The sequence below is a fragment of the Girardinichthys multiradiatus genome, chromosome 6, assembly GCF_021462225.1.
Source record: "Girardinichthys multiradiatus isolate DD_20200921_A chromosome 6, DD_fGirMul_XY1, whole genome shotgun sequence".
NCBI classification, from domain to species: domain Eukaryota; kingdom Metazoa; phylum Chordata; class Actinopteri; order Cyprinodontiformes; family Goodeidae; genus Girardinichthys; species Girardinichthys multiradiatus.
Genome location: NC_061799.1, coordinates 26,961,288 through 26,986,997, shown reverse-complemented (window position 1 = coordinate 26,986,997; position 25,710 = coordinate 26,961,288). Strand labels below are relative to the sequence as shown.

The window sequence follows — 25,710 nt, the reverse complement described above, 5'->3', positions numbered from 1 at the left end:
CCTCTAAAGACTGTTTACAAAAATAAAATAAAAAGTGCACATTTAGAAAGGCAACCTATCAGTCTGCACAGTACTATTCTTTTATATACATAGCATATTTTGGCCTGCCCCTCCTTGAACCGTCACCTTAACGTGGTGGAGGGGTTTGAGTGCTCAAATGATCCTAGAGGCTATGTTGTCTGGGGCCTAAATGCCCCTGGTAGGGTCTCCCATGGCAAACAGGTTCTAGGTGATGGGTCAGACAAAGAATGGTTCAAGAACCCCTCATGAAGAACACAATATCGAGGCACGTGACGTCGCCCGGTACGGCGGAGCCGGGGTCCCACCCTGGAGCCAGGCCTGGGGTCGGGACTCGTCGGAGAGCGCCTGGTGGCCGGGTTGCTCCTCGCGGGACCCGGCCGGGCCAAGCCCGAACGAGAGACGCGAGGCCATCCTCCAGTGGGCCCACCACCTGCAGGGGGAACCGTGAGGGACCGGTGCAAAGAGGATTGGGTGGCGGACAAAGGTGGAGACCTCAACGGCCCGATCCCCGGATGCTTAGGCTGGCTCTAGGGATGTGGAATGTCACCTCGCTGGGGGGGAAGGAGTCTGAGCTTGTGCGGGAGGTCGAGAGATATCGACTAGAAATAGTCGGGCTCGCCTCCACGCACAGCGTGGGCTCTGGAACCCATCTCCTTGAGAGGGGTTGGACTCTCTTCTACTCTGGAGTGGCCCACGGGGAGAGGCGGCGGGCTGGTGTGGGTTTGCTTGTTGCCCCCCAGCTCAGCCGTCTCGTATTGGGGTTTACCCCAGTGGATGAGAGGGTTGTATCCCTGCGCCTTCGGGTTGGGGAGAGGTCTCTGACTATCATTTCAGCCTACGGGCCGAGTGGTAGTGCAGAGTACCCTGCCTTCTTGGCGTCCCTGTCGGGGGTGCTGGATAGTGCCCCTCCCGGGGACTCCATTATTCTGCTGGGGGACTTCAACGCCCACGTGGGGAACGACAGTGACACCTGGAGAGGCGTGATCGGGAGGAATGGCCTCCCCGATCTGAATCCGAGTGGTGTTTTGTTATTGGACTTCTGCGCTAGTCACGGATTGTCCATAACGAACACCATGTTCAAACATAAGGGTGTCCATCAGTGCACTTGGCACCAGGACACCCTAGGCAGGAGGTCGATGATCGACTTTGTTGTCGTATCATCAGACCTTCGGCCGCATGTTTTGGACACTCGGGTGAAGAGAGGGGCTGAGCTGTCCACTGATCATCACCTGGTGGTGAGTTGGATCCGCTGGAGGAGAAAGCCGGACAGACTCGGCAGGCCCAAGCGCATAGTGAGGGTCTGCTGGGAACGCCTGGCGGAGCCCTCGGCCAGGGATGTATTCAACTCCCACCTCCGGGAGAGCTTCGACCAGATCCCGGGGGATGTTGGAGACATAGACTCAGAGTGGACCATGTTCTCTGCATCTATTGTCGATGCTGCTGCCCATAGCTGCGGCCGTAAGGTCTGCGGTGCCTGTCGTGGCGGCAATCCCAGAACCCAATGGTGGACACCGGCAGTAAGGGATGCTGTTAAGCTGAAGAAGGAGTCCTATCGGCAGTGGTTGGCTTGTGGGACTCCTGAGGCGGCTGACGGGTACCGTGAGGCCAAGCGTGCTGCGGCCCGGGCTGTGGCAGAGGCAAAAACTCGGGCCTGGGAAGAGTTCGGTGAGGCCATGGAGAAGGACTACCGGTTGGCCTCGAAGCGATTCTGGCAAACCGTCCGACGCCTCAGGAGGGGGAAGCAGTGCTCTGCCAACACTGTTTATAGTGGGGGCGGGAGACTGCTGACCTCGACTGAGGACATTATCGGGCGGTGGAAGGAGTACTTCGAGGATCTCCTCAATCCTGCCATCACGCATTCCGTGGTGGAAACAGAGGCTGGGGACTCGGGGTTGGACTCTTTCATCACCCAGGCTGAAGTCACCGAGGTGGTTAAAAAGCTCCGCGGTGGCAAGGCTTCGGGGGTGGATGAGATCCGCCCTGAGTACCTCAAGTCTCTGGATGTTGTAGGGCTGTCATGGTTGACACGCCTCTTCAACATTGCGTGGCGGTCGGGGACAGTGCCTCTGGACTGGCAGACTGGGGTGGTGGTCCCCCTTTATAAGAAGGGGGACCGGAGGGTGTGTTCCAACTACAGGGGGATCACACTCCTCAGCCTCCCTGGTAAGGCCTACGCCAGGGTATTGGAGAGGAGAGTCCGACCGATAGTCGAACCTCGGCTTCAGGAGGAACAGTGTGGTTTTCGTCCCAGCCGTGGAACACTGGACCAGCTCTATACCCTCTACAGGGTGCTCGAGGGTTCATGGGAGTTTGCCCAACCGGTTCACATGTGTTTTGTGGACCTGGAGAAGGCATTCGACTGTGTCCCTCGTGATGCCCTGTGGGGGGTGCTCCAGGAGTATGGAATCGGGGGCCCTTTATTAGGGGCCATCCGGTCCCTGTACGAGCGGAGCAGGAGTTTGGTCCGCATTGCCGGCACTAAGTCGGACCTGTTCCCAGTGCATGTTGGACTCCGGCAGGGCTGCCCTTTGTCGCCGGTCCTGTTCATAACTTTTATGGACAGGATTTCTAGACGCAGCCAAGGGCCGGAGGGGGTCTGGTTTGGGGACCAGTGGATTTCGTCTCTTCTTTTTGCGGATGACGTGGTCCTGCTGGCCCCCTCTAGCCAAGACCTACAGCATGCGCTGTGGCGGTTCGCAGCCGAGTGTGAAGCGGCTGGGATGAGGATCAGCTCCTCCAAGTCCGAGGCCATGGTACTCGACCGGAAAAGGGTGGCTTGTCCTCTTCAGGTTGGAGGGGAGTTCCTGCCTCAAGTGGAGGAGTTTAAGTATCTCGGGGTCTTGTTCACGAGTGAGGGAAGAATGGAGCGGGAGATCGACAGACGGATCGGTGCAGCTGCCACAGTAATGGGGGCGCTGTGCCGGTCCATTGTGGTGAAGAGAGAGCTGAGCCGAAAAGCAAAGCTCTCAATTTACTGGTCGGTCTACGTTCCTACCCTCACCTATGGCCATGAACTTTGGGTCATGACCGAAAGAACGAGATCACGGATACAAGCGGCTGAAATGAGCTTCCTCCGTAGGGTGGCCGGGCACTCCCTTAGAGATAGGGTGAGGAGCTCGGCCATCCGGGAGGGGCTCGGAGTAGAGCCGCTGCTCCTCCACATCGAGAGGAGCCAGTTGAGGTGGCTCGGGCATCTATACCGGATGCCTCCTGGACGCCTTCCTCGGGAGGTGTTCCAGGCACGTCCCACCGGGAGGAGGCCCAGGGGACGGCCCAGGACACGCTGGAGGGACTATGTCTCTCGGCTGGCCTTGGAACGCCTTGGGCTCCCCCTGGAGGAACTGGAGGAGGTGTCTGGAGAGAGGGACGTCTGGGCGTCTCTGCTGAGTCTGCTGCCCCCGCGACCCGGTCCTGGATAAGCGGAAGACGACGAACGAACGAACGAACGAACGAATTTTGGCCTGTATATAAGAATAGTTTATAGAAGAAAAAATGTGGCTACTTTCTGTTTCATCTCTGAAAAGCACACAGCTTCCAGTTTATACCTTCCATGTTTAGCCTTGTCTCTCTCCTAAACAAAATACAGTAACCGTTGGAGCTATGTATTTCTGCCATTCAGTTTCATCCCATAGATTCCACTACTGGCTCAGAGCTTATCAATTTAGCCATGTTTCTCTCCTAGATGAAGCCCATGTAAGTGCTGCTGCTGCCATTAACTCTTTACTTTTTCTCTACATAGAAAGTATTCCTGGACCTGTGCTTCTGTGTTTTTAGTGTGTCTGCTCTGTCTTTTTAAACCCCAGTCAGTACTGGCAGATAGGTGCTCACACTATGCCAGGTTCTTCTGGAGGTCTGGTCTTGTAAATAAGGAGTTCCCCTTTCCACTGTTGCCATATGCATACTCAGTATCAATGATTGCTGCAAATTCAGGCAGATTCCCTGTCTGTGATTTTATGTGCTTGACATAAAATCCCACATAGTATATCAACAACATGGATGGGCAACAGAATTTAGTAAGCGACTGTAACACTAATCATTTACAGTAAGAATGCCTTGATTGGGACTGCTCTGAATACAATCTGGAGAATCCCTAGTTATCATGTTTTCTAGAACATTTTATATAATATATTTTATAGAGTTTCAAACATACTGTATACATACAAAAATGCTTGATGTGCAGAGTAATGTACCATTTTTCTGGTCTTTATAGGGGACCACAAACAAACAATAACCCTAACAAAATGACAGGTGATTAGTCAGGCTATCTACTCAGGTAGATCAGTCAGCTGCATATCAGACATGTTGCTCTTAGCCAACTGTATTTTGAAACACTCTTAGTAAGAGCAATGACTCGATTGTTTTCCAAGTTATGGGCGTCCGTGTTTTGCAAACAGCAGAATTACTCTTCTACTAAGCAAAGGATGTGTTGTATTTAGGAAACATTTTAAAACATATTTCAGACCTCAATATCTGTCCCATGTCTACACAATAAATTACACAGAAAATAAAGTCTTTTATCACCTTCAGTCTTTTGTTTTGTTTTCTCAGCAGTGCAAAACATTTGTGAACATTTATGTAAAAGTGTGTTTTTCTCACTTTTCCTTTATACTTAATGAGCCTTTTGTCTGCATTTTGAAAATACTGTTATCTTTCAAGAACGTTGCTTAGCTTTAGTCGTTATGACTCTGAAAAATCTTTGACAATTGATCGTAACGAGGCGGTCAGCCCGCGCAGCATTTTGCACCAGCAGTAACCCTTTAGAAAAGGTTCTGAACATGGTGAGAGCATGTTCAGATTTCTCTGCTTTAGTGCGAACACAGCCTCACTCATTCACTCACTTGCTTGGCCTCTCTCCCTCCCACTGCTTTCAGGAGAGATTTTGCGTGGGTTTACACTTGAGTTTCTGCCATGTGCTTTCTACTCCCTGTTCACACACACATATATATATATATACCCTCCCCCCCACTTCCCAGCCCCGTCCAAAGATTTTATAAGTTTGTATATTTGCTTGTTTCTGTTTGTGTAAATGAGCGAAATGGTGAAATCTGATAAAAATATCCGATTTCAGAAGTAAATTTGTAGTCTTTGTAAAGCTAATTAACAGTGGTTCCTGACCTTTTCCTCATTAAAGCATTAATGAAGAGAATATTTTTTCTCTTGGGTTACTTCTAGTAGAAATGATTCTTTTCAGGTATTTCAGTTTTGCTGTCTTATGGGAAACATCCACATGTGGTTTCTCTTGTAAGCTACAGCGAGTCAGTTGCTCCTGCTGCTGTTTCTCAGTGTTTGTGTGTAGGTGGAGGCACTTCGATGTGTGCGTTGGAAGATGTGAGTAGAAATGCCTGCCAGGTGAATGTGGCTGAGCATTCTTTGTCTCTCGCCATGCAAGTCTGGTACATTTAATGAAAACACTGCACCACTCACCGGCTGTGCAGCTTTCTCTGTTTTATGAAATAAGTTCACAATTAGATTTTTTCCCCGCTTTTAAAGTGAATGACTTGTTTCTAGACACTGTTCTTCAATGACATTCATTTGTTTCATTTTGTTACCTTTTTCGGACACCACAGACAAAAATCATTGATCTAGAGAAAGTTTTAGAAACAGATTTAGATGCTCATGGGTGTGTTTTAAATGTCTCAAATATTGTGTTAAAATGACTCAGTGGTTGCACAAATACAATATTGTACTGTAAGTCTACCATTCCCAACATTTCAATATCTTTAAACACATGCCACAACTATAATTTGTGTGTCCTCTAGGATTCTGGCCACTGCTGGAGCCCACATGAACATCCCTGTCGATCTTCGGACCCTAAGGGCTGTGCGAGTCCTAAGACCACTCAAACTCGTCTCTGGGATCCCCAGTGAGTCACTTACTGACCTTTAACCATCAGATATTGCACCTGAATGTTTTTCTCAGTAAAGCAAAAATAGTATCTGCACAAAAGAAGCACTAAAAAAAGATAGTGTACATTTCTGCACAACTAACTACGTGAATCTTTTCTGCTTTGATAAATTTGTGTTAACCTTTAAATAGAAGCATGTTCAAGTAGATTTTCGTAATATGAATACAAAGCTGACAGAATATCTTTAAATTACATGTGTTTTGATGATCATAAGCCATTTAAGATCAAATGATTCTTTGAGTTACTTCCAAGAAGCAGTAAAAAGACAACATAACTTCACAAGCTTTAATCTATTTGTATTTATGTTTGCAGAAAAAAGAGGGCTGAAGTCATGTAGCATCTTTTAGTAGATGATTCAATATGTTATTTTTCTGTTAAACATAGGGTCATAAAATCCTATTTGGTCCATTTAACTGTGAAATCAGTTGTTCCCAGCCTTTTACTCCCTGAAAGTGTCCCTTCTTTTCATCAGGATCACCTGCATCAAGTTCCCATGCACACTGTGCAGTTATCAGTATTATCACAGTTTTGTTAAAATGTGCTAAAATATGCAAGACACATTATTACAACCTTAAGTTACTGCAGTGCCTCTGTTTTTGTATAGCATCAACACGCACACAGGGTGACCCAAATTGCAAACATTTGGGTCAAAATAAATTTAATTAAAACATTTTCCAAAATTTAACTAACATTACAGGCTGCTATCACCTCCTACTGTTTAGGAGTATACAAATGCCAAACTCCACTAATATTGATTGTATTTTTTCCCTCTAGCATGTTTAACAAAGCCCTGTGACCCACTTAAAACTGATCTGAGACCCACTTTTGGGTCCCAACTTACAGTTGAGAATAAATGGTTTTGTGAATAAAACCCTGTTTCCTGAATATTTGATTAGATAAAGATGAAAATAAAAAGAACAATGACTTAATAAAAATAATAGAATGACATTTATATTTAGATATTTGGATAGCTCTGCATTTTTAAGAAAATACTTGTTTTCCTTTTACAATATATTTCCAGAAAATCAGTCAACTGCTGTATGGTAAACAAACAAATATTTAACTGCCTAATTGCCTGTCTCATTGTGCACAGAGCATTCCATTGACATCTACGGTAATAGCCTTTTATTAAATTGTGCACTTTCGGACACCAAAAGGAATACGGATATTTTTATTTCCTTTTCAGTATAAGGAAATAACCGGAACCGCCACCTTAACGTGGTGGAGGGGTTTGAGTGCTCGAATGATCCTAGAGGCTATGTTGTCTGGTGCTTAAATGCCCCTGGTAGGGTCTCCCATGGCAAACAGGCTCTAGGTGACGGGTCAGACAAAGAGCAGTTCAAGACACCCTCATGAGGACCACACAATTGAGGGACGTGACGTTGCCCGGTACTCTGGAGCTGGGGTCCCACCCAGGAGCAAGGCCTCGGGTTGGGACCCGTCAGAGAGCACCTGGTGGCTGGGTTGCTCCTCACGGGACCGGGCCAGGCAAAGCCCGAAGGAGAGACGCGAGGCCATCCCCCAGTGGGCCCACCACCTGCAGGGGGAACCATGAGGGACCGGTGCAAAAAGGATTGGGCGGCAGACGAAGGTGGAGACCTCGGCGGGTTGGGGACAGGTCTTTTACTGTCGTTTCGGCTTACGGGCTGAGTGGTAGTGCGGAGAACCCGGCCTTCTTGAGAGGTGTGATCGGGGGGAATGGCCTCCCCGATCTGAATCTGACTTGTGTTTTGTTATTGGACTTCTGTGCTAGTCACGGATTGTCCATAATGTACACCATGTTCAAGCATAAGGATGTCCATCAGTGCACTTGGCACCAGGACACCCTAGGCAGGAGGTCGATGATCGACTTTGTTGTCGTATCGTCAGTCCTTCGGCCGCATGTTCTGTACACTAGGTTGAAGAGAGGGGCTGAGCTCTCCACTAATCACCACCTGGTGGTGAGTTGGATCTGCTGGAAGAGAAGAAAGCCAGGCAGACTTGGCAGGCCCAAGCACATAGCGAGAGTCTGCTGGGAACATCTGGCTGAGCCCTCGGCCAGGGATGTATTCAAGTTTGACCAGTTTCTGGGGGATGTTGGAGACATATAGTCTGAATGGACTATGTTCTCCGCATCTATTGTCGATGCTGCTGCCCGTAGCTGTGGCCTTAAAGTCTGCGGTGCCTGTCACGGTGGCAAGCTGAAGAAAGAGTCCTATCGGCTGTGGTTGGCTTGTGGGACTCCTGAAGCGGCTGACGGGTACCGGGGGCCAAGCGTGCCGCGGCCCGGGCGGTGGCAGAGGCAAAAACTCGGACCTGGGAGGAGTTCGGTGAGGCCATAGAAAAGGACTATCGGTTGGCCCCGAAGCGATTCTGGCAAACAGTGCTTCACCAACACTGTTTACAGTGGGGGTGGGGAGCTGCTGACCTCGACTGGGGACATTATCGGGCGGTGGAAGGAGTACTTCGAGGATCTCCTCAATCCTGCCATTCCCTGGTGGAAACAGAGGCTGGGGACTCGGGGTTGGACTCTTTCATCACCCAGGCTGAAGTCACCGAGGTGGTTAAAAAGCTCCGCGGTGGCAGGGCTTCGGGGTTGGATGAGATCCGCCCTGAGTACCTCAAATCTCTGGATGTTGTGGGGCTGTCATGGTTGACACGCCTCTTCAACATTGCGTGGCAGATGGGGACAGTGCCTCTGGATTGGCAGACTGGGGTGGTAGTCCCCCTACTTAAGAAGGGTGACCAGAGGGTATGTTCCAACTACAGGGGGATCACACTCCTCAGCCTCCCTGTGAAGGCCTACGCCAGGGTATTGGAGAGGAGAGTCCGGCCGATAGTCAAACCCCGGCTTCAGGAGGAGCAGTGTGGTTTTCCTCCCGGCCGTGGAACACTGGACCAGCTCTATACCCCCTACAGGGTACTCGAGGGTTCATGGGAGTTTGCCCAACCAGGCAAACATTTCATTATCAAACATTTAAAAAGGTCATTCCTTTTTCACCTTACATTTTCAAGTCCTTTTTGTAATTGCATTTTCTTTTTATTTTACCATCTCCATTTAGTATTTCCATGACCTTTCTTGTCCCTGTGCATTCTCTTAACACTTTCCCTTTTCCATTTAGCTTTTGTGTGACCCTTCTGCTAAATAGAGAGGGTAAAGTGAAATGGAAAGAGAATGAGCACAAGGGTTTCAAAATCATAGGAAGGCAACATTAACTCTAATGACCACTTATTACAATGAAATTATGCAGGAGCCAGCTTCGATCGAGCAACACATTGAAACAGATAGAGCAGGAGAAGACCACATTAGGTGACGCACCTATCAGCTAAGAACAGGAAACTGAGGCCACAATTTTTACAGCTTTAGCAAACGGGTTGACAACAGATTGCAAAGACGTTGCTGGTCTGATGAGTCTTGATTTCAATTGCAACAATGAGATGGCAGGATCCGAATTTGGTGAAACGTCATCAAAGCATGTATCCATCCTACTTTGTAAGAATGGTTGGCTGGTGAGGATAAAGTAATGGTGAGAGGGATATTCCCTTGGTACGCTTGGGGCCCTAAGTACAAATTGAGCATTGTTTAAATGCCACCTGATTGTTGTTGCTGACCATGTCTGTCTGTCTATGATCAAAGTGGACCTTTCTTCTGATGCATACTTCCAGCATGATTAATTACCATGTCACAAAGTTAAAATGATCTCAAACACGATTGTTGAACATCACAGAGAGTCTTCTCTTCAACAATAGCTTCCACAGCCACCAGATCTTAATCCATATAGGCACCTTTTAGATGTGGCAGAACAAAAGATTTGCATCATGGATGTGAGGTTGACAAAATTGCAGTATCTAAACCACAAATCTCTGAGAAATGTTTGTGACACGTTGTTGAATCTATGCCATAAAGAACTAAGAAAGTTTTGAAGAAAAAAGAGGGTCCTAATAAAGTGGCCAGTGAGTGTATGTTTTATCCAGAATGCTGTATCTGCTTGTTTGTCATTTTATGAAGAGTACTTGTGTCTAAAGAGACTGTACATAGACTTTGATCAAAACTGCCCCTGGTATAATAAATAAAATGTTGTGATACAAATTTGTTTTAATTCCTTTTGACTTCATAAATACGTGTAGACAAATAGGTGTGGTATATAATATAGCAATTAAACTCTGGTCAAACATTTCATCATCATTTAGTAAGTTCATCATTTCATATAAGTAGAAAACACATCGACTCTCTTTGGCTTTATACCTCACATCACCCCTGAGCTCCCAAGGGTTCACCACACACATTTGCTGTCTGAAACAATCCCTTCACAGATGATTGCTGTCACAAAGAGTGAATATCTTCTCCAAGGCAAGAATGTATAACGAGTTCTAAAAATAGTTTGTAGTTCCAGTGGTGGAGACACACAGAGAAAAAAGGGTTACTTCTTCCAAGAGTTAACGAAAGGTTCTGCAAAAGTCTAAAAGCACCTAGAGTATTTTCTTATAAACAGAAATTATTTTTATTCTATACTCTAAGATAAGCATCCTTTTAAGAGATATCCTATAATTACCTTATAATACCTTTCATATGATACTGCAATGTTGGAAGCCTCAGAATTTGAGCTTCTTCTTCCATGAAGATAAAGTCTAAGAAACGGTTTTTTATTTACTCTTTAAAATTGTGTCTTTTCTAACATACTAGTTGTAAAAAAAGGCAATACAATTAGAACAACTGAGGAAAAGCTGTGATCTGTTATTCTGTTATTTGTGAGTTTTTGTTCACCTTTTAATCACTTCCCTCAGGCTTACAGATTGTGCTGAAGTCCATCATGAAGGCCATGATCCCACTGCTTCAGATCGGCCTTCTCTTGTTCTTCGCCATCCTCATGTTTGCAATCATCGGCCTGGAGTTCTACAGTGGAAAGCTTCATCACACCTGCCTGCCATCAGACGAAATTCTTGGTAAAACCCTTATACAATGCAAACAATGTGTTTAGAAACTAGAAACTATCTTTAGTTCCATCATAGTTGATAAAAGCTATTTAAACGCGCTATGAGATCCATCAATTTGGATGTAAAATGCTGAATCCTGGTTTGAACTCCTTTTCAGGCGTGCTGTTTTTAAGTGTACCTATTTCTACCGACCACTAGCTGCAAACCAATATCCCCAGAGTATGTTTTTGGATTATTTATGACCAACAGAGACTAATTTACCAGCAAGTATGGTAAACATGTGGTTTAAGTCAATTTTCTCAAAGAGAGGGTGTGAATATCTTGGTTTGAGGGCTTTATTGATTACAGTAACAGCAAGCTCAGAGGTATTATTAGAGTTGATGCTGGCTGATTTTGCTACCACTTAATTAGTCAACAACTGCTCTATAACCACACAGCACACTGTACCATTTACTGTCATTGCCCTGCTCTGAGATGGATTTAGATACAAACCCCGAATGAAATTCAGAAGAAAACTAATTCCTCCTAACTTTTTATTTCACAGTTTTTTCCCTCAAAAGTTCTGATCCTGTTCATTCAGAGTTTTAACAGATATAAAAAAAAAAAAAACAATAACCCTATTAAAACCAATAACCCTGATTTTACATAAGTGGTACCTTGCAGAAATATTCACACCACTTGAACTATTTTGCATTTTAGCATACTACCAACATAAACTTCAATGTACTTTATTGGAGATTTGATGTGATAGACCAACACAAAGTAGTGCAAGAAAAATTATAAATGGTTTTAGAAAAAAAACATCCAAAAAGTGTGTTATGCATATGAAGTCAGACCGATTTACTCTAAGTCTTCTAAATAAAAATACGATGCAATTACCTTCAGAGGTCACTTAATTAGTAAAGAGTGTCCGACTATTTGTAATTTAATCCCAGTGTAAATACGACTATTCTGTGAAGGCCTCAGAAGTTTCCCAGAGAAAAACAAGTAAACAAAGCATCAAGAAGACCAAGATACAGCAGACAAGTCAGTGGCAAAATTATGGTGCCGGGAACTGACATGGGGAAAAAAATATCTACGTGCGCACGAAATACTAATTTGTTCTCATGAAATATTAATTCTTTCCCATGAAGTGTAAATTCAGGTGCACGTTATACTGTACCTATGAACGTTTCGCATCAGGAAGACCAAGGAACACATCAGACAGGTCAGGGACCTGGTCAGGGACCGTATAACTTTCATATTTACTCACATTACAACCACAAACCTCAACATATTGTAACGTTAGGTTAGAGCACCCCAGCACCAGTATTTTGTGCGCACGTTATACCTGTGTTGTGGTCACAAATAAGTACTTCGTAGGAACGAATTAGTATTTCGTGGGAATTAATTAGTATTTCGTGGGAACGAATTAGTATTTCGTGGGAACGAATTAGTATTTCGTGCGCACGCTATATATATTTTTTTGTACAAAATACAACAGCACAGCACATTTTTCAGATTCTTTTTGCAAAAGACATAGAACACAACACATAACTTACTTCTTCACAATTATGTACTGTTTTGTGTTAGTCTATCACATATAATCTGTCTAATATACATTGAAGTTTGTGGTTCTCACTTGAAAAAAAAAAAGTTCCAAGTGATATAAGTGCTTTAACAAGGTACTGTAAGCACATTTACTCCTTGGCCCCATATGGGTAGGCCCCAAAAATGATTGTCTATAGGTTGCATAATAGGCCCATGGTATTCGGTTTAATAGATTTGATACAAGAAAACCCAAACTTGACCCATATGGATGCTGGATGTGTTGTCCAGGAGCGGATTTTCCTAATACCCCTTTGAGAGCCAGTTAAGACCTACATAGAGTGCCTTACTGCCCCAGTTCTGATATCGTAATTAGTGAACCAGAATGGTTACCATGCAAGATGCCCATTGGCTCACTATGTAACAATCCAGACTGAGATAAATCCATACGGGGCCCACATACACATGTTGGCTGAGACCTCGGGTCTCTCTGCACTCTGAATGTGAAAAAAACAAAAATTGATTTCAGTGGAGGAGCACAACAAAATATTAATTGCTACTGTGTCTAGTTAAAAAATATCTTGAGCTTAAAACTAGTCTTCTTTGTCTCTCATGGATGCACAGTAAACAACAACACACTTTCAATAGAATTCAATTCAATTCAATTTTATACAATTCAATTCAAAAAATACTTTATTAATCCCAAAGGGAATTTAATTAAATTGTGTTATGTGTTAACATTTTTCACCACCAACATGTGAAACAGACAGCTGGAGGCTTTAAGCAAGTGAGCTATATAATAATATTGTACTGATAGGTTTTTTTTGGTGTTTTATACAAACCACCGGTTTGTATAAAACATCTGCTTAACTTTCAGTGAACTGATTTGACATTTTTGCAAAAATTCCTATCAAACTGTTTCAAAAAAGTTTATTTATATTGAACAACCTGTCTGGTTTGGTGTTTTCTCAGTTTAACCTCTAGATCTCAGCTTTATTGGCCATCCGTGTATTTAACATTTGAGTTCAGTTTTATCATGTTTTATAGTTTTATTGAAAATTTACCATATTAGTGCTAGTGTTACTGCATGCATTATCAATGCATCTCAATTTCACATACTCAATAGCTGTGCCTTATTTTTATTTTTAGATAATGAGACTGTTGACTCATCAGAGTTGGCATTTGCATGTGGGGTGAGGAAGTGTCCGGAAAAGTACGACTGCAACGACACCTGGATCGGGCCCAATGACGGAATCACGCAGTTTGACAACATCCTGTTTGCTGTTCTCACTGTCTTCCAGTGCATTACCATGGAGGGTTGGACAGCCGTGCTGTACAACGTGAGTCCAAGCAGACAGGTCAAATAGTAGGCCATAATACATCAGACTGAGTACAGTTAAAGTTTAATAATTTTACCATTACTGACATTGCAGACCAATGATGCTCTGGGTCCAACATGGAACTGGATGTACTTCATTCCTCTCATCATTATTGGCTCATTCTTTGTCTTGAATCTAGTGCTGGGAGTTCTGTCAGGGTGAGTGGGCTTTTTCCTATGTTTGCAAAGAAATATTCTTATGGTGTAAGTATTGTGGAGTAAGACAGTTGTTTCCTGTTTCCTCAGAGAATTTGCCAAGGAAAGGGAGAGGGTGGAGAACAGGAGAGCCTTTATGAAGTTACGTCGTCAGCAGCAGGTGGAAAGAGAACTGAATGGCTACCGAGCCTGGATAGACAGGGCAGGTACTGGGACGCAGAAAAACTTTGCATCTTACCATTTGGTAGTACTGGGTAATACAGTTATTACCTAATTAGATTTTCCTAAACAGTAGTAAGTTAGAATATAGTTTTTTAAACATGTTAGTGCAAAAATAGCACAGCATTCCACCCTATTAAATTACAAATATAAACACTTAATTTAGTAACTCAGTTTAGTTCTGCTGTTTATAATGTCAATCAATCCGTCTTTATTATTATAGCACTATTACATACAATAGAGTTACCAAAGAACTTCACAGTAAAATAAAATAATAATTTAATAATTCACAACAAATAGAAACTTAATGCACTTTACAAGACAAGCATGTTCAGTTCTTACCCAACTAGAATACAATTTGGTCCAAGTTGAATTCAGATAAATCAAACTTATTCCAATAAAGTCTAATCATATAGTCAGATTCAGATAAAATTAAAGTCCAGCGGAATGCAAAATTATAGCAGGGTCGAATTCAGTCGATCATAAAACACCATAGATAGATAAAACGTTATATATTTGAGGAAGCCCAGATGACTGCATCAAGTTGTTGAATTTGCAGCAATCCCTACTAAGCAAGCCTGTGGTTAAACAGGAAGAGACCCCCAGTAGAACCAGGCTTGGTGTGAGCCTTCTGCTGCTTGAAAGGACAGGAGGGACAAATAGAACAAACAAAGAAGCACTGGACTTTTTATGGAAAAGAACAATTAAACCATCTGGGAAAGGAGACAAAACTAAACATATAATCACTGGGGTAGGTGTCCCTTCTATAGGAAATACATAGGAAAAAAACAAAGACAGCTTACAAAATTAATGGCAGCAATAGCTCTGTTGCTTACCTCATGGAAAGAGGCACAGCCAAACACAGAAGCACTGGGTCAGGTGTACCTTCTATAGGAAAGACCAAAGGGAGAGTACACATCATTGAGGGCAGCAAAAACTACATCTATTGCTTTGTCCCGGAGAGAAAAACAGCTACAGTAGAATTATTGGGTCAGGAGTACTTTCTATTTAAAGAAAAACAAAGACTAACAAAGTCAGGGGTAGCAATATCTGCATCATGGACTCCATCCAGGATAAAACACAGCCAAATACAGAAGCAAAAGGCCAGGACTACTTCCTATGGAAAGAAAAACTAAAGAAGTACGTAAGATTAATGTCAACTATAGCTCCATCAATAACTCCGCCCTTAAAAGGAACACAGCCAAACACAGAAGCACTAGGACAGGTGCATCTTCTATTGAAAGGGTATTTCTTTAACCAGTAAGATCCAGGTGGGTCGATGTGTTTAACTGAATTCCACTGAAAAACTATAATATTTAGGCAGAACAGATTAAGCTGCTTTTAGTAAATAAGTCATTTTGGTCTTGTTACTAAAAAGGTAAATCTACATCTTGTAGTAATGTCATAAATTAATAACATGAAATGCATCTTTGGCTTTAAACCTTACTCAAAGCTGCATGAAGTACCCAAGCCTTACCCTGTTTTGGAAAATGACTGCTCTGCCAGGGTTTTTGATCTTCAGAGTAGCAGAGTTGAGGAGCAGAAACATGCAGTGCTGTAATGGCATTCTACATTGCTTGTCTCCCACGCAAGCAGAGGGTGAGAAAAAGGTGATAGTGACTCACTGACTTAAATTTGTGTTCATGTACGTATGTATCTCACTGTTTACATGCCCGAGCGTGTGCACGATGTAGACACTGTGCATAGTTATGTGTGCACAAATGTGGGAGAGTGTGGGAAGAAGGAGAAGAAAAGAGAAATAGAACATAAGAGACTGAGAAATCAGTCTTCAGAGAAGGTCAGACCGGCCTCTTAGGGTAGAGCTTACATCAGTTCCTGCAAATGTTTGCAGACATCCTAAACTATTCAACCCTGAGAACTCTACAGCTGTACTTCTTAAGGTTTGAATTGTTTCTTTGTGTGTAACATCCAGCTTTATTGTATTACAGAGGAAGTCATGCTTGCAGAGGAAAATAAAAGTTCAGGCAGATCCCCATTAGATGGTAAGTTACTGAAATGTTGGAAAACCACCCTTATTACATGAATGTAATAAAAAGATTATTACAGACTCAATGTCTGTTACAATTCAAACATAATAATTGTGCATTCAATTTGCCTCAAAAGTCTGGGAATAATGTCACAGATTTATTAATTGTTGTGGTGCTGACAAAAAAGCAATACAAACAACATAACACAATTTATTTATTTCAATTATATGCATTTATATGCATAGAAGCAATATAATTATGACTTGTGATAAATATCACAGATGAATATTGTACAGTGCTTTAAATATACAGGTCCTTCTCAAAATATTAGCATATTGTGATAAAGTTCATTATTTTCCATAATGTCATGATGAAAATTTAACATTCATATATTTTAGATTCATTGCACACTAACTGAAATATTTCAGGTCTTTTATTGTCTTAATACGGATGATTTTGGCATACAGCTCATGAAAACCCAAAATATCTCACAAAATTAGCATATTTCATCCGACCAATAAAAAAAAAGTGTTTTTAATACAAAAAACGTCAACCTTCAAATAATCATGTACAGTTATGCACTCAGTACTTGGTCGGGAATCCTTTTGCAGAAATGACTGCTTCAATGGGGCGTGGCATGGAGGCAATCAGCTTGTGGCACTGCTGAGGTCTTATGGAGGCCCAGGATGCTTCGATAGCGGCCTTTAGCTCATCCAGAGTGTTGGGACTTGAGTCTCTCAACGTTCTCTTCACAATATCCCACAGATTCTCTATGGGGTTCAGGTCAGGAGAGTTGGCAGGCCAATTGAGCACAGTGATACCATGGTCAGTAAACCATTTACCAGTGGTTTTGGCACTGTGAGCAGGTGCCAGGTCGTGCTGAAAAATGAAATCTTCATCTCCATAAAGCTTTTCAGCAGATGGAAGCATGAAGTGCTCCAAAATCTCCTGATAGCTAGCTGCATTGACCCTGCCCTTGATAAAACACAGTGGACCAACACCAGCAGCTGACACGGCACCCCAGACCATCACTGACTGTGGGTACTTGACACTGGACTTCTGGCATTTTGGCATTTCCTTCTCCCCAGTCTTCCTCCAGACTCTGGCACCTTGATTTCCGAATGACATGCAGAATTTGCTTTAATCCGAAAAATGTACTTTGGACCACTGAGCAACAGTCCAGTGCTGCTTCTCTGTAGCCCAGGTCAGGCGCTTCTGCCGCTGTTTCTGGTTCAAAAGTGGCTTGACCTGGGGAATGCGGCACCTGTAGCCCATTTCCTGCACACGCCTGTGCACGGTGGCTCTGGATGTTTCTACTCCAGACTCAGTCCACTGCTTCCGCAGGTCCTCCAACGTCTGGAATCGGCCCTTCTCCACAATCTTCCTCAGGGTCCGGTCACCTCTTCTCGTTGTGCAGCGTTTTCTGCCACACTTTTTCCTTCCCACAGACTTCCCACTGAGGTGCCTATTCGTTCAGAAATTTCTTTCTGTGTCTTACCCTCTTGCTTGAGGGTGTCAATAGTGAACTTCTGGACAGCAGTCAGGTCGGCAGTCTTACCCATGATTGGGGTTTTGAGTGATGAACCAGGCTGGGAGTTTTAAAGGCCTCAGGAATATTTTGCAGGTGTTTAGAGTTAACTCGTTGATTCAGATGATTAAGTTCATAGCTCGTTTAGAGACCCTTTTAATGATATGCTAATTTTGTGAGATAGGAATTTTGGGTTTTCATGAGCTGTATGCCAAAATCATCCATATTAAGACAATAAAAGACCTGAAATATTTCAGTTAATGTGCAATGAATCTAAAATATATGAATGTTAAATTTTCATCATTACATTATGGAAAATAATGAACTTTATCACAATATGCTAATATTTTGAGAAGGACCTGTACAGTACTTAACTAAACTTCATTAGTTTAGCAATAGAAAAATGTGGAATTTGTAAATTCATACATCTGATTAGAAATTAAACCCACATTGAGCAACAGTTAACATTTCTTTGTCTTATTTAAAACTTACTGTTTCACAAGGAGGTCTAAATTCATTTTCTCCATTTTGTATTTTTTTTTCAGTGCTGAAAAGAGCGAGTAAAAAGACAGGTGCACGGAGAGCCGCACCAGGAAGTGACAAGTACACAGACATGTCCACCGCCAGTAAGTCAAGGACATTTCTCATTTCTTTTTAACTTACAGCTGAACTTAGACAACATAGAGGCCTCCAGTTATAGTTCAAAAAACCTGCAGGATTTGTAAAATCTGAAGTAAAATCTTTGCTTGACTGTAAAATGTATTCACGATATGATTTAACTGTGAATGAAAAATAACTGCAGTAGTAGGTGGTAACCACATTATATACCCATTAAGTACGATCAGCAGCTAAGTTTCTGTCGCACAATGGCAGCCCACTGCTCCCTATAAGGGATGGGTTAAATGCAGAGGAGAAATTTCGTTGTAATGTACATATGCAATGACCAATAAAGATGATTTAATTTAATTATAACTTACAGTGTAGACCAGTGTCCTACTGCTCAGTTCTTCACCTTTTTAGATACAGCATGTTCCACGTTTATTGCCTTCCCTGTAGTCAAATAATCTCACAAAAATCTCTTAGCAAAATCCAACCGTTAATTTGAGTAATTTTTTTCAGCTTGGAATAAAAATTCCAGGTATAGGAATAATTTTTTTTTTTTTTTTTTTTATAAAATCACTGGCGGCACATTTATTATCAGCCCTAAAAACTCCCACAAAATAACAATAAATGTTGCATTTCACAAAGGGTCTCAGAGCTTTTAATTAGTAACCCATGACTTTATATTTTACTGGGCTGTAAATACACAGAGGCCCATTTCTATTAGCCATTCTTCAAAATGGGAAAGAAAAGAAAACATGCCATTCAATTAGAAAGTAACTGTGACAAACAAGGCTAGATAAACACCCAAATTTATCTTGCCACCACAGGATCTGAGCAGAGTGAAAATGGAGGGTAGAAAATTTAAAGATCACAATCAGAGAACTGGTGTGAATTTTTCATTCTAAGATTATGCTCACAATAGGAGGAACTCATTTTAAGACATTTCAAACGTTTTCACCAGGGTTGTCAGTAATTGTGGAGGGTGCTGTATTCTGCATTTTCCCTAAAGAAAACTATCCCTTTAATTTTGAGCAAAAATTGGTATTAAATCCTTTTTACTCCCTCCACTGATGTCTGCTTTTTTTCCCCATATTTAGGCATGTCAAGATCAAGAATGAATTTTCGCAGCGGCCGTCGTGGCCCAGCTGCCTACCTGCGACGTAAAGAGCGAATGTTGCGCATCTCCATCCGCCGCATGGTGAAGACGGACACTTTCTACTTGATGGTCCTCAGTCTGGTGGCTCTTAACACCATCTGCGTAGCCATCGTGCACCATGACCAGCCAGACTGGCTGACCATCATCCTCTGTGTGTTTCGCTCATGAACAGCTGACAGGGTTTTTCTTTTAACTAACACCTAACAGAAAAAAAGATTAGGTCATGTTTAATGATGTAGCTGTTTGTGATTTTATGCTCCCTCATTGTACTTCTTGACATGGCTGGCTCTGGTTTTCTTCTGATCTGCAGACTATGCAGAGTTTGTGTTCCTCGGGCTGTTTCTCGCTGAGATGTTTTTGAAAATGTACGGTCTGGGTTTCCGGCTCTACTTCCATTCATCTTTCAACTGCTTTGACTGTGGGGTGAGATTCTTCACCCTTTATTCTGTCTCCATGTAACTGTAGAAAAACAAAAGCAGAATATAGAAAAAAGTTTGATTTTCATGCTTCACAATTAAGGATTCAGGGCATGCACTTGGCATTATAAGTTTAATAAATTACTTGGAATAAACAATTGCATAGTCTTTTAGACTATAACTCAATTATAACTCGAACCAAAAAAGACCAACCTGCAAACTTACATTATCACTGCAAGTTTTCTGCTTGAGCTGGTAAGATCTAAACATATCCCACCCATACCTAAACTTTCCTTAACAACAGCCATTTGTTTCGGTCTTTATGTGTGACTTGTTTTGCAGGTCATTATCGGGAGCATCTTTGAGGTGGTCTGGGGCTTCTTTAGGCCCAGTATGTCATTTGGCATCAGTGTGCTGAGGGCGCTGAGACTTCTGAGAATATTCAAAATCACCAAGTGAGTTTGTCAGTCTTAAAAACATGAAAATAAAAACAAAAACACGTTAATGTTATGTAATTTAAGATCTAGTACAAAAAAGTGATTTTCAACACCTAAAATTAAGATTGTGAGACCTAAAACCTCTTATGATTTTGTAAGATGTTATAGAAACCCTGGTTTTAGAGAAATTGATGTTTCTAATATTTATTTTTCTTGCCAGGTACTGGGCTTCTCTCAGGAACCTGGTTGTTTCACTGATGAGCTCCATGAAGTCCATCATCAGCCTGCTTTTCCTTCTCTTTCTCTTCACTGTGGTGTTTGCATTGCTTGGAATGCAGCTTTTTGGAGGAAGGTTTGTATTGGCATCCTTTATTGTGAGTTTTTATACAACTAGTTTCCATTTTTCAGTTTGTTTTAACCTACACTTCCGATCATGCGGGAGTTCAGTAGCAGTATTTACCAGCTTAGAAATGCAACAGCTGTTTCCTCAATGGCTTTTTTGAAGGAAGAACATGAAAATGAAGAAGCGCTATGTCCGGATGAAAATAGCTCTCTGCATCCTCCTCCTCCTCTTCTCCTTCCTCCTCCTGTTTTTCCTCCTTGGTCATATCTGACCCTGCCTCTATCTCCTTTCCCTCTAGGTTCATCTTTGAAGATTACACTCCCACCAACTTTGACACGTTTCCAGCTGCCATCATGACAGTGTTTCAGGTTTGGCTCCCACAGATCCCCATCCCCATCCTGCCTGCTCTCCATGACACATTGCACCCTGGGATATTTCTCACCCCAGGCGCAGATTAAACAACTCTGCTCAGTCGCTCTCCGCCCCCTGCCTCCGCTATCGTCCCACGCATTCAAGCACACATATGCGCACATGAATATTAGTCCACATCAGATCTGTTTCAAACCAACTGCACTGTGAAAGAGTGTTTTGACCAGAACCCATAGTAATTATTATCTCGTCACCCTTTTAAATACTGTATTGTTATCAAAAATGGGGGTACAGAGTAATTATTTCTGCTATATGTTCTGTACCTTAATCACCTGCAGATTCTGACTGGTGAGGACTGGAACGAGGTTATGTATAATGGAATCCGCTCGCAAGGAGGCGTTCAGTACGGCATGTGGTCATCCATCTATTTTATAGTGCTCACTCTGTTCGGTAACTGTATCCTTGTTGACCTTAGAAGTGGACAAAGAGCTCTGATGTAACCAGGATGCTTGTGCACCATCACTTTTGAAATAATTCAGATAAAAGCGGCATTAAAGCATTCTTCAAAAATTCAATTGCAAGAGAAGCTCTACCATGCAAAAATAGAAAAGCATTAACTGCGAAATGTACTAAAATAGCCCCTTATACAGGTCCTTCTCAAAATATTAGCATATTGTGATAAAGTTCATTATTTTCCATAATGTAATGATGAAAATTTAACATTCATATGTTTTAGATTCATTGCACACTAACTGAAATATTTCAGGTCTTTTATTGTCTTAATACAGATGATTTTGGCATACAGCTCATGAAAACCCAAAATTCCTATCTCACAAAATTAGCATATCATTAAAAGGGTCTCTAAACGAGCTATGAACCTAATCATCTGAATCAACGAGTTAACTCTAAACACCTGCAAAAGACTCCTGAGGCCTTTAAAACTCCCAGCCTGGTTCATCACTCAAAACCCCAATCATGGGTAAGACTGCCGACCTGACTGCTGTCCAGAAGGCCACTATTGACACCCTCAAGCAAGAGGGTAAGACAGAAAGAAATTTCTGAACGAATAGGCTGTTCCCACAGTGCTGTATCAAGGCACCTCAGTGGGAAGTCTGTGGGAAGGAAAAAGTGTGGCAGAAAACGCTGCACAACGAGAAGAGGTGACCGGACCCTGAGGAAGATTGTGGAGAAGGGCCGATTCCAGACCTTGGGGGACCTGCGGAAGCAGTGGACTGAGTCTGGAGTAGAAACATCCAGAGCCACCGTGCACAGGCGTGTGCAGGAAATGGGCTACAGGCGCCGCATTCCCCAGGTCAAGCCACTTTTGAACCAGAAACAGCGGCAGAAGCGCCTGACCTGGGCTACAGAGAAGCAGCACTGGACTGTTGCTAAGTGGTCCAAAGTACTTTTTTCGGATGAAAGCAAATTCTGCATGTCATTCGGAAATCAAGGTGCCAGAGTCTGGAGGAAGACTGGGGAGAAGGAAATGCCAAAATGCCAGAAGTCCAGTGTCAAGTACCCACAGTCAGTGATGGTCTGGGGTGCCGTGTCAGCTGCTGGTGTTGGTCCACTGTGTTTTATCAAGGGCAGGGTCAATGCAGCTAGCTATCAGGAGATTTTGGAGCACTTCATGCTTCCATCTGTTGAAAAGCTTTATGGAGATGAAGATTTCATTTTTCAGCACGACCTGGCACTTGCTCGCAGTGCCAAAACCACTGGTAAATGGTTTACTGACCATGGTATCACTGTGCTCAATTGGCCTGCCAACTCTCCTTACCTGAACCCCATAGAGAATCTGTGGGATATTGTGAAGAGAATGTTGAGAGACTCAAGACCCAACACTCTGGATGAGCTAAAGGCCGCTATCGAAGCATCCTGGGCCTCCATAAGACCTCAGCAGTGCCACAGGCTGATTGCCTCCATGCCACACCGCATTGAAGCAGTCATTTCTGCCAAAGGATTCCCGACCAAGTATTGAGTGCATAACTGTACATGATTATTTGAAGGTTGACGTTTTTTGTATTAAAAACACTTTTCTTTTATTGGTCAGATGAAATATGCTAATTTTGTGAGATAGGAATTTTGGGTTTTCATGAGCTGTATGCCAAAATCATCCATATTAAGACAATAAAAGACCTGAAATATTTCAGTTAGTGTGCAATGAATCTAAAATATATGAATGTTAAATTTTCATCATTACATTATGGAGAATAATGAACTTTATCACAATATGCTAATATTTTGAGAAGGACCTGTAGCTGTACTGCGGGCTAAAGAGCTGTTATAGTTGCAGTCAGAAGTTTACATTCAGTTATCATTGGCATCAAATATTTAATTTAATTATTTAATTACTCAGGCTCCTTCGCCCCCAGCGAGGTGACATTCCAGCAGAGTTGGAATGTCACCTCGCTGGGGGGGAAGGAGCCTGAGCTTGTGCGGGAGGTCGAGAGATATCGAATAGAAATAGTCTGGCTTGCCTCCACGCACAGCGTGGGCTCTGGAACCCATCTCCTTGAGAGGGGTTGGACTCTGTTCTACTTTGGAGTGGCCCACGGGGAGAGGCGGCAGGCTGGTGTGGGTTTGCTTGTTGCCCCCCAGCTCAGCCGTCTCGTGTTGGGGTTTACCCCAGTCGATGAGAGGGTCGTATCCCTGCGCCTTCGGGTTGGGGAGAGGTCTCTGACTATCATTTCAGCCTGCGGGCCGAGTGGCAGTGCGGAGTACCCGGCCTTCTTGGCGTCTCTGTCGGGGGTGCTGGATAGTGCCCCTCCCGGGGACTCCATTATTCTGCTGGGGGACTTCAACGCCCACGTGGGGAACGACAGTGACACCTGGAGAGGCGTGATCGGGAGGAATGGCCTCCCCGATCTGAATCCGAGTGGTGTTTTGTTATTGGACTTCTGTGCTAGTCACGGTTTGTCCATAACGAACACCATGTTCAAACATAAGGGTGTCCATCAGTGGACTTGGCACCAGGACACCCTAGGCAGGAGGTCGATGATCGACTTTGTTGTCGTATCATCAGATCTTCGGCCGCATGTTTTGGACACTCGGGTGAAGAGAGGGGCTGAGCTGTCCACTGATCATCACCTGGTGGTGAGTTGGATCCGCTGGAGGAGGAGAAAGCCAGTCAGACTTGGCAGGCCCAAGCGCATAGTGAGGGTCTGCTGGGAACGTCTGGCGGAGCCCTCGGCCAGGGATGTATTCAACTCCCACCTCCGGGAGAGCTTCGACCAGATCCCGGGGGATGTTGGAGACATAGAGTCCGAATGGACCATGTTCTCCGCATCTATTGTCGATGCTGCTGCCCGTAGCTGTGGCTGTAAGGTCTGCGGTGCCTGTCGCAGCGGCAATCCCAGAACCCGGTGGTGGACACCGGCAGTAAGGGATGCTGTTAAGCTGAAGAAGGAGTCCTATCGGCTGTGGTTGGCTTGTGGGACTCCTGAGGCGTCTGACGGGTACCGTGAGGCCAAGCGTGCTGCGGCCCGGGCTGTGGCAGAGGCAAAAACACGGGCCTGGGAGGAGTTTGGTGAGGCCATGGAGAAGGACTACCGGTTGGCCTCGAAGCGATTCTGGCAAACCGTCCGTCGCCTCAAGAGGGGAAAGCAGTGCTTCGCCAACACTGTTTATAGTGGGGGCGGGAGACTGCTGACCTCGACTGAGGACATTATCGGGCGGTGGAAGGAGTACTTCGAGGATCTCCTCAATCCTGCAATCACGCATTCCGTGGTGGAAACAGAGGCTGGGGACTCGGGGTCAGACTCTTTCATCACCCAGGCTGAAGTCACCGAGGTGGTTAAAAAGCTCCGCGGTGGCAAGGCTTCGGGGGTGGATGAGATCCGCCCTGAGTACCTCAAGTCTCTGGATGTTATAGGGCTGTCATGGTTGACACGTCTCTTCAACATTGCGTGGCGGTCGGGGACAGTGCCTCTGGACTGGCAGACTGGGGTGGCAGACGGAGGGTGTGTTCCAACTACAGGGGGATCACACTCCTCAGCCTCCCTGGTAAGGCCTACGCCAGGGTATTGGAGAGGAGAGTCCGACCGATAGTCGAACCTCGGCTTCAGGAGGAGCAGTGTGGTTTTCGTCCCGGCCGTGGAACACTGGACCAGCTCTATACCCTCTACAGGGTGCTCGAGGGTTCATGGGAGTTTGCCCAACCGGTTCACATGTGTTTTGTGGACCTGGAGAAGGCATTCGACTGTGTCCCTCGTGATGCCCTGTGGGGGGTGCTCCAGGAGTATGGAATCGGGTGCCCTTTACTAGGGGCCATCCGGTCCCTGTACGAGCGGAGCAGGAGTTTGGTCCGCATTGCCGGCACTAAGTCGGACCTGTTCCCGGTGCATGTTGGACTCCGGCAGGGCTGCCCTTTGTCACCGGTCCTGTTCATTACTTTTATGGACAGGATTTCTAGACGCAGCCAAGGGCCGGAGGGGGTCGGGTTTGGGGACCAGTGGATTTCGTCTCTTCTTTTTGCAGATGACGTGGTCCTGCTGGCCCCCTTTAGCCAAGACCTACAGCATGCGCTGTGGCGGTTCGCAGCCGAGTGTGAAGCGGCTGGGATGAGGATCAGCTCCTCCAAGTCCGAGGCCATGGTACTCCACCGGAAAAGGGTGGCTTGTCCTCTTCAGGTTGGAGGGGAGTTCCTGCCTCAAGTGGAGGAGTTTAAGTATCTCGGGGTCTTGTTCACGAGTGAGGGAAGAATGGAGTGGGAGATCGACAGACGGATTGGTGCGGCTGCCACAGTAATGGA

At 44.3% G+C, this 25,710-nt stretch overlaps 1 protein-coding gene across 8 annotated transcripts in view; it reads left to right on the top strand.

Annotated features, from left to right (window-relative positions):
• LOC124869796 (voltage-dependent R-type calcium channel subunit alpha-1E-like) overlaps positions 1-25,710 on the top strand; it is a 101,854-nt gene that overhangs the window by 39,443 nt on the left and 36,701 nt on the right. For all 8 annotated transcript variants that reach the window (XM_047367927.1, XM_047367929.1, XM_047367932.1 and 5 more), the window contains 13 exons: positions 5,781-5,884; positions 10,691-10,849; positions 13,517-13,707; positions 13,801-13,904; positions 13,992-14,107; positions 16,070-16,123; positions 18,182-18,262; positions 19,337-19,546; positions 19,706-19,818; positions 20,154-20,266; positions 20,469-20,600; positions 20,890-20,959; positions 21,299-21,416. In XM_047367927.1, the coding sequence (XP_047223883.1) occupies positions 5,781-5,884; positions 10,691-10,849; positions 13,517-13,707; positions 13,801-13,904; positions 13,992-14,107; positions 16,070-16,123; positions 18,182-18,262; positions 19,337-19,546; positions 19,706-19,818; positions 20,154-20,266; positions 20,469-20,600; positions 20,890-20,959; positions 21,299-21,416 (1,565 nt within the window). The remainder of the gene's footprint in view (positions 1-5,780; positions 5,885-10,690; positions 10,850-13,516; positions 13,708-13,800; positions 13,905-13,991; positions 14,108-16,069; positions 16,124-18,181; positions 18,263-19,336; positions 19,547-19,705; positions 19,819-20,153; positions 20,267-20,468; positions 20,601-20,889; positions 20,960-21,298; positions 21,417-25,710) is intronic.